General features: G+C 42.6%; 1 protein-coding gene across 2 annotated transcripts in view; it reads left to right on the top strand.

The window, feature by feature from the left end:
* The window catches only part of IL17RD (interleukin 17 receptor D), a 43,161-nt gene extending 39,720 nt beyond the window's left edge, over positions 1-3,441 (top strand). For both annotated transcript variants that reach the window (XM_040076721.2, XM_040076722.2), the window contains exon 13: positions 224-3,441. In XM_040076721.2, coding sequence (XP_039932655.1) covers positions 224-339 — 116 coding nt within the window. In that variant the 3' untranslated portion in view covers positions 340-3,441. The remainder of the gene's footprint in view (positions 1-223) is intronic.
* Positions 3,442-14,583: the final 11,142 nt, after the last annotated feature.

The raw sequence follows: 14,583 nt of genomic DNA on the forward strand, positions 1-14,583 counted from the left end.
TCAGTTTAATTTTGAGGAAATAACAACCAAACCTTTACTAGGTCCATTCACTAATAAGTTCTTCCCTAAGAAGTCCTGCCTGGGAGGAAAATCATTATTGTATCTCTAGATAACGTTTTGCTGAGCATGATAGTTCAGCCTCAGGAGTGTATGACGTGGCTTTTCATAAGTTTTCTGTGCAGTTACTGTTTCAGGTAATGAACTTCACTTTTTTCTTCTACAGGGGAAGAAGAACCTCCTCTAATGAGTACTACAAAGTTCTTAGTGCCTGGAATATGCAAAGCAGAACTCCATTGCCACGTCCACGCTGATGAACTGCAGGCAATTGCTCCTTTATAATACATGACAACATTGTTATGCATTGCCACTTTATCAACAGCCTCCGTTTGTGCTTTAACTACCACACTGTCTCAGCACCAAATCGACTTGAAGGAACAAACAGCCCCTGAGGATGATCTGTTATTCGTTTTTTTTTGTGGCCAGTACACTTGAATCTATTGGTCTTTTTATAAAAAGTCTGTCACGGTTGGAAAAACAGAAGAGCATACATTTAAAATTATTCCTGTTACAGTTTAAATGTCATGATATTACACTGTTTACACATGCCAAAATCAGCATTTACTATTTTTTGCTAGGAATAACTTTGAAACTAGGCATAAAATAGCTTGGAACGTTAAGCCTTAGTAAATTTTGTAGTCCAACCTCTAATTTTAAGTGCTGATATACTTGATGGCAGAAGTGTTGTAGTGAGTGAGAACAGGATTTTTTTCAGAAGCAAGATAAAATGCCAAAGGTGAGATCAAGAAATTCTCCATCAGAAGAAATAATTTTCTTTTCAAAGTGTTTGAGCTCTCTTCTTCAGTCTCCTTTTCCCAGATGTTGATGTGTCTCAGTATTTAATTTCGTTGCGTGTCTCCCACTTGTGCATTAATCTCCGTCTGTGGTGACTCAAAAACAGCACCACACTGAGGCTGAAGGATCAATCTTGAAACAGCCAAAAATACAGCTCCTCCCTATGCTGAGTGATGCCATGGAAACTGTGTTTCCTGATTTCTTCCGAAGGGCTAATATAAAGAATAAAGAGGTGGGAGAAGGAAGACCCATGTTTTATGTTGAAAATGTTCTGTGCTTGTTTAGCCACGAGGGGAGTAAGCTTTATGGGGGTACATATTATCATTCGAGGACACAACCACCTGGGCTAAAACAAGCCAAGACAAGCAGTTAACAGGCTGGAATACTTTGTCTTGAGCCAAGCAGTAAACAGAAGCCAGTGAGCTGTTTTGCAGTTTACACTACTTATCACCATTTAGTGATTAAGGTGGTGTGCTCTCACTAGTGTTATATTAAGGAAAAATGCAAGAACTACCACTGGCCATTTTATCTGCTGACACAGAGCACACATGTGCTGTTTCCTGCAGTGACCAGCTGGGTAAATTCTTATCCAGAATGTCCCTGCTGTTTCCAAGGAGCAACTTTGCTGAAGTTAAATGCATTTATGCAACTGCAATTCTAGGCACTATTACAGTAAGCCTGGGAACAACAAATACTGAAGGACACCTTACCAATGTGCCTTTGCTAACTCTGGTCACGGAGTCAAGTTCTGTCTCATTTAACCTGGATTCACATTCCACTAGCAGGAGGTTACTTTAAAGAGAATTAAGGGAGAACTCAAATACCTCAAATATTCTCTTGATTTTAATAGATGGGAATTAGACATTGTTAACTGTCACATTTTATTATCCATTTTAATAGCATGAGATAGAGCTATTAAGTGATGATTTTGGCTAACTGAGTAGCTGTAAAGCTTATGGGTTGTTTCCTTGGGTTGTTTGTTTTGTTTTGGGTTTCTTTGTGTCAGTTATATTTAATTGTTGGAATTTCCAAACAAAAGACTCTTGAGATTGTTATCACAGGTGGAGTAAGAAAGTGCTGTAACAATTATTTGTGTATAACCGTTAATGGCAGAACTCTGACACGCTCTGCAATTGTAATACGGAATTCTGTGAGCATTTCGATCAGCATGTGTTGGATCTGGAGGGCCTTGTCCATTAATGAAATGTTCCTTATTCTCTCTGCTTTCTGAATTTCAAAGAACACTACCTGGAAACCTTCAAAACTTGCCATTTCTAAGTAAGTTTACGTAATTTTACACACATAGTGAATCATCTGCGCCTTTGGTGAATTTTTTTTAAGGCTGTACCTCGGGCCTTATTGAAGGCAAAATTCTCCTTGTTTTCCCATTGCTTTAAGGTCAGACTAGGTTGATTTAGAGGTAGATGCTCCTCAACTAAATCCAGCTGTGAGGGATATTGATTTGGTGCAGTTCTTGTTATTTTACTGGAGAAAGGGTTTGGATTGAATAAGGCAAGGCAGAAAGGTGACACAATCTATGTGCTGAAGATCTGCTGTGCACAGAAATGCCAAAGCTGCACAACAAGAGAAGGAGGAGGGGGAGGCAATTGCTTAGCAGTGAGCTGGTGAAGATAATGCTGCTTTCATCCATGGGAAGTCCCAGCTCATTTACTGTTATTTAATGCTGGGCTAAAGAGTGGGAAGATTTACTTGTTCCATTAAATTCCATGGTAGAACTGGTATTATCAAATGAAATGAAGTTTTCATTTTGAGCTCTAAGAAAGCTGAGTGTTGAAAAAGGATGAAGGCAGTTTTACAAAGGATTGCCTGTCATTAATGTTTTGGTTGTTTTTTTTTTTTTTTTTTTTTTTTTTTTAATTTGTTCAAAATTTGCTGTACAATCTTGCAAAACTTATTTGTTAATTATGAAAAGTCTATGCAGATGGCAGCCAAATCTAGGGGTGGGAGGGAAGAAAAATTCTTTTATTCCTTCTTAGCTTAAGGTGGAAGCAGATATTGTATTTATGCAGGAGAAAGACAATATAATGAAGTGAAAATCTAGATTAGGATGGCCCACACCTAAAGTTTACAGAAGTAAGAGAAGTAATACTTAATCTAACTTAGTATAGCTTTTTTACAGAGCCACAGTTCTTAAAACAATTCGATACTGTGTATATTGAGATGCTGGAAGGACATAGTACTGAACTGGCAAGAGTTCTTTATGCTGATCGGCAAAAATCCTTGTAAAATTATTTTTTTAAAGATAATGTTAACACACATACTCGAGGTTACCTTACTACTGTTTCCAAGCGTTAGTAAATTCTAAACATCATGTTAATGGTGTAAGGATCCCTTTAATTTCTGCTACATTCAAGTGTGTGGATATTTGCTATTTTGTAGTGTATTTCTGGGAGGGTGAAGAAGCATTGGAAAGCTGAAGGCTCAAGATGTGGCCGTGTGTTCAGCATTTTGAATGAGGAGTATTGTTGTTGCCATAATTTGTACCTGTCCATGGACACATCAGCTCTTGAAAATAGAATGCACCTGACACGTGCAGAAAGAATGTTTTGTCATACTTTAAGTTAGAAGGTAAATACCAAAATAAAATATTTTTCTTCCATTTCATTCATTGGGCTTTTCTTATGCTATTAAAAAGAAACAGCTTAAAAGTGCAGTGGTTTTATCCTGCACACTTTGAGTGCGGTTCCACACAGCACAAGCACCAGACCTGCTAACTGCTGTCCGTGCCTACAGCTGGGAGGGAAGCAGCTGTTTTGATGGGTCTTTATTATAGTCAAACAACTCTAAGAAATTTTAACTTCTAACACTTCTGGATGGGATGGACTGGGTCGGATTTTATTTTTTAATAAAATTGAGTTAATATGGTTTTATGTAATTTTTTTTCCCATGTCCTCCCTGAAGGTCTCCTAGCAGTACATGGTTGTTCTGCATGCCGAGTGAAACCTATCCACATCCACAAAACTGTAATAACCTGGACTGGATTCGTTTCATCAAAGGATGTGATAATTACTTAAGATTTATATGTGTTTTCTTTTTCATCGAGCTGATTTCAAAGCACTGTTCCAGTCAGTGAACCCTACAAACTGTAATTTTAGGGGTAAGCCTTGAAATCACTCTGATTCCATTTGTTGCTCAGGTAAATGAAGGGAATATAGTTATATAATGTTAGATACAATAATTTATAATATAATGCACTTAATAGTTATAATGGTATAAATCCATGCAAGAAGAAATCACCATCTGAAAAAATTTCTTCATCAGGTAATAAAAAGACTTAAATCTGTAACAGTCGAGGCCAATTTAAAAAAATCAAACTTTTCCCAGGCTCTCCAGGTAGGGTCACAGGCCTTGGCAATAGATGGCAGATTGAACTAGTGTGAGTGAGTGCAAGGAATGCTGTCCTGTTGATTTAGCTGGAATTCTAACTATTTAGTTGCTACTGGTGTGCAAAAAGATCTGCTTGAAGAGAGGCAGTCTTGTTGATTATTTGAGTCAGGTAAGTTTGTTTCATGGCAGTCCATCAATTTTGCATTTTTTCTCCATGGGGGAAGTGTGTGTCTGTGGTTTCACATAATTCTAAGCTTTAATGCATCTGCTCCCTGTGCAAATTCTGTATTAACCCTTCAACTGTAAATCAACATCAAATTGCTCACAAAACCTGCTCTGAATTTTTGTAATTGCTAGCCAGGTTTATGATGAGGTTTACCTCAACTTAAAATACTTTGCTATTGACAATCATAATGCATTTTCCTAGGAACACATTTCTTCAATGTTACATTTCTTAATTGCCATAGAACCCTGACTTATACCAAGGGCTTGGGAAACTGATACAGTGTTTTTTCAGTTTTAGACTAACTTAACCTTTAGAGGCTGCCTTTCATCGGAATATTGACTACTTCCAATAACTGCAAACCAGGAGTTCTTCATTACCTTTGACACTGCAGTAAAAATACAGATCAAACCTAAAAACAGAAGTCACCTTCTTCATGGTTAAAAAAAAAAAAAAATCTCTAACTTAATTGCAGAGGATTAAATTTGTCAGATTGGATGCCTAGCATAGTAAGAGGGAAAATTAAACACTTGGAAAATGGGCTTGTTTATTTATCTATCACATCGTTTCCAATTTAAACTGTCTTTTAAAGAAAAAAGTTCCCAAGAAGGATTTTACATTGAGGAAACCAGTGCCAGGGATATTTTCAGGGCAGCAAGCTGTCTGGTGAAAATAATTTCTGGTGCAAGTTGTAGAACTGTAATCACAATATAAAACTGTTTTTTGGCAACATTCTTTAGGCCTTTGCAGAAGACATTGGCCACACCCTTTTTAGTAATGCTTTATTTCTCAGGTGATTCAACCAATCTCAATGGGTCTGGTTATGAAATCAGATACCAGTGATGGAAGTGGGACGTAGATCAGACAGATTTTGCTTTGTAAGTGCACAGTTGGTCACATACAGGCCATGAGCAAGTGTTCTTGTCCTCATACTGCATGAGAAGTGGGTAGGAACTAGATAAGGTGTAAGAAATAGATGACCTGGGAGCAGAGGTGGGCTGGTGTCAGCTGCAGGCAGAGCACAGGGTTTCATGTCTTGGTCAGGAGCCATAATGGCGTTTCTTTGAGCAGTCTGTGACGAGTCAGTGGATTTGGTTGGAGACGATTGCAGCTTTGGCGTTTTGCAATGACTTGTGTCATGGATCCACGCTGGTGATGGGCACTGGTTCACGTCCCGGAGTTCTGCTGCAACTGATGGAGCACGGTGGGAAACAGCGAGTGGCACAGCACGAACTGCAGGAGAAGGAAGAGGTAGATGTGGGGCAGACGTTAAGCAATGTTTTATTCCTTTACAACACCCCAGAGAGACCTGTGAAGTGTGAGGTACCTCAGGGCAGACTCTGCAGGGGCCTGTTTCAGCCCCATAGCAATCCTTGGTACCATTCCTCTGGAAGCACGCCGCTTGATGAGAACCTGGTTTGCAAGAATGACTCTTTTATAATTTTGATGAAAATCTGGGGTGATTTAATTGCTGTCAGTTGCATCATACTTATTTCAAAATAATTAAAAGTGAGAATAGAATTAGACCTAGTTGTCTTTAGCAATGTCTAATAGAGGGGATGTACCCGTAAAAGCCGTGAGTCATCAACAGAAAGGAAACTGCTCTTTATTGTAGCTTTTGCAAACATGCCAAGGTGCGTTTAGGTGTTAGGAAGGAAGTCACCATCTCTTTGCTGAAGAGTTGGACAATGCTCAGCTTCTGAGGGTGGAGTGGGAATACCAGTGACAGTGAATCAGGAAAACAGGGCAGGATTTGTGTTTCTGAACTTCCCCCTCTTTTCTTAGATGCCTCCAAACCTAAGAAGTACTACTACATTTATTTGAATATTTGTGGTTTTGCTCTTGAATTGGCTTGCTAATTTTTTAATATTTTTTTTTTTTAAGTACAACAGTCAGATATCACTGTGTTTTTAAGATGATGTTTTGGACTGAAGTAATAGTACATTTAACAGTTGAATTTGATATTTTGCTTGCTATGATTTTAAAATGCTGAACAAACAACAATTACAAACTACGTTACATAATACATCATGTTCAAACCCAGGAAATACAAATTAGTAATTACAGAAAAGTGTTCAGTCTCCCTAGACAATTGATGTGTTTTAGCTGATGTGTTTGAGCAGATTCCCCTTTGTTATATAATTATAAATGTTACATCAACTAATTGGTCATTCACTGTGTGCATAAGCAAGTGCTAATTTTGTGGACGCATAAAATAGTCTAAAAGTTAAAGGTCTCTAAGCAGAGCATCTCTTCTCATTTCCTGATAATGAATATCAAATTAAGCTTTAAAACAGGGGTCTGGAACTGCCAGTTTCCGTGACAGACATGGTAAGTCCTGGATAAAAAACGGACACGCACTTAGAGCCTGTGCCTCTGCTTTTGTAGCGGGCACTGCCGAAGCAGGGAGTGGGATGTCTGTTTTCCACTTACCTTGGCTGCAGCTGTGCCGGAGGCTCAATGTTTCAGGAATCCATCAAAAAGTATCAGATTCAGCAACCTCACAGGTATCTCCATTCTGCTTAATTACATCAGTTCTGCTGGGAGCCAAGGTTTTACCCATAACTTGGTGTTGCTTTAACATAAATCCCTGACTGCCATAGGGGCGAGAGAAGTGCCAAGTCTCCACAAACCTGTGTAATTTATGTGAATTGCTACTTTAAGAGCAGAAAACACCTGCAGCTGTAAACTATGTAAAACTACTATGGCATCTTGATGGCTATTATCCAGTTGAATTGTCCCTAGTTTAAAAATAATTCACCTTAAGAACCAGTTTCTTTAAATATGATTTTAATTCCGGAATGTTTTCATACAGTGTGAAGTTTAGAGATTACTTTAGTATTCCAACCTGAAGAAATGACATGGAATTAGAGACCTTTACTTAAAGCAGGGTGTGATGTCTGTATGTCTCTTCCAAACCACATTCCTATCCTCAGCAATTAGAAACAACTGAGAGATGAAATCTCCTTGCAAGATGTTGGTTTAGAAAGTAAGGCCAAACCGTAGTTAACTATTAGTTATTCTGCTATAAAAAGTTTCTGGTGTCTGGGCTACAAAATGTGATGAGTTTGTGATTGTTTTTCCATTGACTCTTTTATGTTGGCAATGTTACTACCGTGAGAGACCTGCCATCTACATTTCATTTGAAGTTGGTTTTAAGTAATGTAATTGTTAGTATTTATTATTATTATACTGACTTTGGTCACAGAAAATAAGATGATCTTTACCAGGCACAAACTAGAAAGTGTCCCTCATCTAAAGTGCTCATCATCTACCTCCATCTTCACCTCCCTGTATTTTTCCAGCTCAATAGGACTTTGAGTGTATTTCCATACTACTATTTTGTGCAAAACACGCATGCCCGTTACGATCTGTACATTATTTGTGGCTGTTTCCCCCAGGTTTTTAACCTAATGGGACCTGCTCCTGGTCGCTTGCTGTTAATCTCGTTCGAGACTCTTAGCGTGACGCGATGTCTGTCTATGGTCGGTCTGCCTTCTCAGCCGTTCCTAACCCCGACTTGGCTCCCTCCACCTCCCCCGGGCGGGAGGCGAGGGATGGGGGCAGGCCGGGGCAGCGCAGCCCGGAGCTGGGCAGAGGCCGCTCGGGGCTGCGGGGGCAGCTGCTGTGACCCCTCACCGCGATGAGCCGCGCAGAAGGGACCCGGAGCGGAAGGGAAGGACGAGACACGCAACCGAGGAGCAGATTGGAACCGGCGCGGGAGCCGGAGCGGGAAGGGCGGAGAGCCGGGCGGAGAGCCGGGCGGGGCCGGCGGGCGGGGTGAACGCACACACGGAGGCACATCCCCTCCCTCTGCCTGCCGTGACAGTCGCCCGGAGCCCCGGGACCGCGTCCCAGCCGCTGCCGCCGGCTCCCCGTGCCCACCCTCCGCAGCTCTTCCCGCTCGCTGCCGCCGGGCCGGGGCGGCACTCCGCCAGCCGCATGCCCGCAGGGAGCAGGAGCAGGAGGGCGCAAGGTGAGTGCCGTCCCTTGGGGCTGGGCTCCGGCGGGGCTGCGCAGGTGGGCGCTGCTCTCCTGGGGCAGCCGGAGGCGGCAGTGCTGGAGCCGAGCGGAGCTCTCTCCGGGGGGACCCGCCGCGCCTTGCGGGACTCAGCACGGAGCGGTAGCGGCGCTGCCGCGGCGGGTCGGGAGCGGACTCCGGCCAGCTCCTGCCGGGTGCCGCGGGGCCGGTCCGGCTCCGGCTCCGCGCTGCCCCGCGCAGGGGAGGCCGCAGCTCCGCGCTGCCCCGCGCAGGGGAGGCCGCAGCTCCGCGCTGCCCCGCGCAGGGGAGGCCGCAGCTCCGCGCTGCCCCGCGCAGGGGAGGCCGCAGCTCCGCGCTGCCCCGCGCAGGGGAGGCCGCAGCTCCGCGCTGCCCCGCGCAGGGGAGGCCGCAGCTCCGCGCTGCCCAGGTCGGTGCGCGGCGCGCGGGCTCCGCTCGTGCCCGTGAGGGGCCCTGAGGGGGCGGCTCCGGGGCAGGCGGGCGCTCGGCCCTTTCCCTCTCGGGTGCCTTTATTAGTTTATTAGCTTGTGAAGAACTTTCAGCGTTTGTTTAGTGGCACGTCTTACACCAGCCGTGGGGTTCGAGGGGAGGGCCGCGGTGCCCGGAGCCGGTGGCCTCCTTTGAGCCCTGTGGTGATTGTCACGGAGCGGCTGTGCCCCCGCTGCTGTTTACCTTGGCGGGGCCCGGAGCCGGCCCTCGGCCCTTCCCTCCGTCCGCACGGCCCCCGCCTCGTGGGAGGAGGTGGGGGAGGCTCGGGCCGAAAGGAAAGTGGAAAAAAACGAGCAGGGAGCGTAATGAGTTACACTTGCGGAGCGGGGCTCCGCGGCGGCTGTGGGGGGAGGCGGCGCTGGTGCGCGGACTCGCAGCCCCATCTCGGCGGCTCGCAGGTGAACGCCCGGTGCGGTTCGTGCCGGCTGCGGGGTCACCGAGCTACTGCTCACCGCAGCGCTGCGCTCGGCAGCGGCCAGGACCTGTGATCTACTATGGAGCCATTTACGTGCATGCCAGAAATTCAACTCCGGTAACTTTTTTTTCCGTAATTTTATTTTTTTTTAAATTGTTATATAGTTCTTAAATCTTATGACTGTATAAACATTCCTGTATACCTTTTCCACGTATGCCTATATTTATTAATACGAATTCTAGTTAAATGTACTACATCCTTTAGTACACTTTCACAGTTAAAGAGCAGAGGAAATTCCCTCATCCTCAAACACTTGCTATGGAATTATTTTAGCTGCATACTCAGCTCTGCAGCATGTATGGAGGTCTGCAGAGTGCAACAAGTTACGGGACGGATATTGTATCTGTACCGAATTTGAGTTCAGAATAGGAGAGCCCATGGGATTTGGAAATAAATAGAGCTAAATGTTTATTGCAGAATAATAGTGTTTGCAGAATGTAGGTAGCAGAAGGTGTGAAACAGAGCTGCCCTGGTGCAGATGAAGTAAGGGAGTGCATGGGTATATCTCTGGCTTGCCATTTAGTGGATTCAGTCCTTCCATTTGAATTTTTCATATGTATGCTATGATACCTGTTCTCAGTAAACATTTGTTAGTCAGTTTCAGTAAATAAAGCGTCACATTGTTTTGAAACAGAGATCTCATTCAGTTTCCCGTCGGAGCGGTGTGTTTGGGTTAGCGTGTGACAAGGCCTGAAGACGCTGTGACACTCAGTATCATTCCCTGCACATTCTCGCAGCCCCCCGCTCTGTTTTGAATAGCTCGCTTCTTCTCAGGACTCTTTTTGCGTAGACAGTGGTTCTGGCGTGATTCCAGGTTGTGGGAGTTGTGTGTGCACATAATTTGGAGGTGTATTATGTGGAGTTGCTTCCCGCAAGCCGCCAGTGAGACCACATGGCCTTAAACAAAACAGTTTTGTTTTGCTGCTCATGAACCGAAGTGGGCGATACCTGCTTCTGCTCGGGAGTTTATGTGTAATACCTTCATATTGACTCAGGAGGTTTTTCCTGTGTTAAAAAGCTCCAGATTCTTTTTTCCTATCTTAAATCTTTTGCTTTAAGTGTTAAAGAAAATTAGCCTGACCCCTTAAATTTTGTTTATCCTGGAGTTTTATTTGTATGTTTTCAGTGGTTTAGGTTTTTGAACAATCTCCTTTGACAAAACGATTTTTTTTCTTTTTTTTTTTTTTTTTGGTGGGAGCATCTGCCTGCTGTTGCAAATGCCGTAATGAATGCATTTAGAATCCTTTTGGAGTGCTTTGTGTAGCTGCTGTATTTAATTGAAGACAACTTATACTCGTGTATGACTGAGAGCAGTGTTTGGAGAAATAATTTGTTGCCATTTTCTTCCAGTGAAACTGGAGGGAAACTGGCAAATGATGTGCCCGTGGTATTTTTAAGAGGTAAACTCCCTCTTTAAGTGTCTTTGCTTTGTTACCGAAGGGTGCCTCTCAGTTTGTGGGGGTGTGTTGTGGATTCCGGTTGTTCGGGTCATCTGAAATCTGGAATTAACAAATGGCTGAGGTCTTGCACAAGTCTTTAGGAGCGTGTGAGATTACTGTAGTGTAGTGGCTAAAAAAAAAAATTAGAATATTAAGGCCTTGGTAAATAAGCTCCAGTAATACGTGATTAACACGCACCTCCTGCTTTGCTTTTGACTATAACAGTTATAAAGTAACTCTTCTGAACTAAAGGGTTATTTAGCGTGTGGCTGTGGTGGTCTCCACCCCCAAATGGAACACGGAGGATGTGCAAACATCGGCAGGCTGTTCTCCCCTCTAGTGCCAGCGGCGTGGAACGCGCAGGGATGGGTTGTGAGGTGCCCAAACGCGGGCAATGATTAACTCGCAGGTGCTGGGCACAGCCCGGGATCAGCTGAAAGGGTTCCTGGCGAAAGGATCAGGCTGTTAATACCTGAACACAAGGGTGTGTGTACATTCATTCACTTCCTAATCGTGTGTGATGAATAGCCCGAGGGGAGGCTGGAGGAGGTCATTTGCAGCGCTTGAAGGCACGGCAGTAGGAAAATGTAGCAATTCCCTCCAAAAAACTGGTTAAACTGGTCAAGTAGGAGAAGCTTTATGTTTTTGGCAATGAAAGGGGTTTTTGGCCTTTTGTGTTAAATCATTATAAATGCAATCAGAAATGTAACTAGAAACCTGCCCCATATTGTTGTTTTTACTTTTCCCCTTTCTGTAGGGTTAGTTACCCTCACAGTCCTCTAGCTGCCCTCATAGCTCTGCAGGTGTAATTAATGTGCGGTACAACTTGCATGCAAAAAAGTTTATTGGCTTTTACACCACCGAAGCTTGCATAAACTTGGAAAGTCGGCAAGAATTATTTGGGCTTGTGTGGTTTTTGTTGAACAAGAACAGCTGCTCTGCTGGTATCATCTCTCAGACATTTTAGTTGTTAAAGAGAAGTGCAGCTTTTTTTAGCTTATTTTAAACACTTCACCATTTCCCCTAAATTAATTTTCAGTATTATAACTAGGAGAAGAGTGTGTCCATTACACTGTGTGTCTGTGCCAGGAATCCTACTGGCTTTATTTTAAATACAACTCTGTGCCCATGTAGTGTTCCTTCAGGAGGTTTTGGCTGGACTATCACCTGTTTCCTGAAGATGACAACCAGCTGTTTGCACAGGGGGTATTTTGGGGGTGACTGACTCTTTGTGTTTGTGTATGGCCTTTACTTGGTGCAGGTTAAAGGAGGAATTGCAGCACCAGCACGTTTGTGTGGACACGTGCAGCGACAAGAACATCCCAGGCCTGGCACCCCCCTGTGAACAGTCAGGTTCTTAGGCGGGGGTGAGCCCTAAAATGCTTTGCCTACAGAAGTAGGTGCTGTCAAAATTAACACTTGTTGATGCTCCACAAATAAGTAATTAAAAGCCAAGAACAAACTCACTCAGGTGAGTTGATTGTTGTCTGGAGGGGTGGTCTTGGAAACTTTCCCACGTAGGCTTGGATTCCGACTGTGCTTGGCAATTGCAGGTGAAAAGCTGTAAAGAGTCAATTTTAGGGCAGTGCAACTCTGTCTGCCTTTCCATGTATTAAATAACCAAGAATGTAAATGTAAGGCAAACTTGACAAATTTCAATTAAGTGTATTAAGCTGTGCAATAATCCTGAATGAAATAATAATGTTCATTATGACAGTAGGCTGAAAGCATCATCATTTTAATTTTAGGCAGAAAATATGACTCCCTTCCAGGCATATAAAATTTTAACCTGCTGCCATTTCCTGGCAGTGATGATTCTGATAAAAGGAAAACTGTGTTGTATTTGTCTCAACAGTCGTGGTATTTCTTTTGGGTTTTGTGTGTTCTTAATGTATTTTTGTTGAGGATAAACCTATTTATTATGGGGGAAGCAGGAATATGCTGAAAGGATGAGAAGAATTTGAAGAAAAGGGACAGTGGTTGCATTAATTTTATACTGGGCATGCATACTGTATCTCTTTTTTTTTTTTTTTTTTTTTTTTTGAGTCTGCCTTTACAATGAAAAAGGTTTAATTTCAGTGCTAGTTTCAGAAAATACTTTTTTTTTTTAGTTTAGTAATTGTTCCTTAAATTGACTTAGCGTTGTATAGCCCTTTTAATATTCTTTACAGAAGCAGCAAAAAGATACTTCTGGAAGTAGTTTTTGTCTAGATAAAATCTAGATTAAAAAAGAAAAAAAATCGTGTTTATTGTCACAACTTTTGAATAGAAACTTAGCGTTTGCTTTCAAATACACAAGTTTGAGGAGGATAGAGTTAAACAAATCTCAAATTACAGGTTGTATGAGTCACTAGATTGGGAACATAAATACTCATATTCTTTGGAAAGGACCTCTCAACATTGTTTTCCTGCATAGTGTCAACTGCAAAACACAATACAATATGTTTAGATTAAAAGTAGTTGTATTTGCATTTGAAATCATCGCTTATGCTAACAGTCAGGTAACCTTTTGCATGTTAAACTGACCAAAGGCTAGCATTGAATCTCTAGTGGAAGCTGAATTATTATCCTGATGTATTTTGTTTGCTTGCTTTGCTGAAAAGAAATAAAAGCTTGGAGAGGGGTAAAGGGTAGAGAAATGGGCAGTGCTGCAGAAATCTCCCTGCACGCTGATCGAAGGGATAGGTTTTGTTTGCTGTCTGGTGCTGAAGCCAGAGACTTGAAATAGGAACATCTGGATCTTTTATTCCAGAGAGAAACAGATTTGTCTCAGGATGACATATGTGATTTCAGCATCAAGGACAAAAAAATTTCTTGATATCTCTGTGTGTCAAATAGAGTATAGTACATGGTATTTTCTGTATTCTGCTTAAATATTATATTTAATTTTTTGTGTCTATCTTCTGCATTTTAAACCTTCTCCTTAAAATGCTTTGTTGACATCTTTGCAGGTGTTTCATAATGTTAAATTTTGTCCTGATCAGATGAGAGGTTTGGTTGAATGTTTTAAGATACAAGAGTACTGAAACCATAGGTTTTTATTTCATTTTATTGATATGGCAATCAGTTACCATGTCTAAAAGTGACAACAGAGCTCACAAACATTTCCTATTGTGCCCTGCTCTGCTCAAGTTTCACTTGAAACCCCTGGCAGATAAGAAACCACTGCAGCTCAGAATGTGTGGATGAGGCCTTGCTCCTCTATTCATGGCAGTGATGGACAGTATTATATATTACACTGCCGTGCAAGATGGACTGAACCAGGATTCTCAGTTTTTTTGTTCTTTCCTGAGCAATAACCTGCTCAACCTGCTTAGAAAAATCAATGTTTATATTTTGGAGGTAGAACGTGTGCATGTGCCTGCCTGTGGTGTCCATCATGTTGCTGTCTTACCATATAAATGTGTTTGAATGGTTCTGAAAGCTGTCTGAGATGTAACCCTGTCCTCTCTTTGATGCTTGGAAAGCTCTCCAGGGGCTTTCATTGATGGTAACGTTAGATGGATTGCAATGTAACTGGTTGCCTTCCATTTCTTTCGGTATTTTTTAGGGAAAAGAGCTAAGGCTCCAAAGGACTGGATCTTTTGACACTGTCATCTCATACTGGGCTGTATTTCTCTAGCACGGAGCACTCTTTCACGTCAGTGCCCTGGCTTCAGCCTGGAACAAACTTCTATCTGTTTATTTATTTAATACTTCTCTTTTACCTTTTAATGTACTTTATGCTGAGAATAAGTACAACTTTCATGCTGTCTCA

The sequence above is a fragment of the Hirundo rustica genome, chromosome 12 (genome assembly GCF_015227805.2).
Source record: "Hirundo rustica isolate bHirRus1 chromosome 12, bHirRus1.pri.v3, whole genome shotgun sequence".
Lineage (NCBI taxonomy): Eukaryota > Metazoa > Chordata > Aves > Passeriformes > Hirundinidae > Hirundo > Hirundo rustica.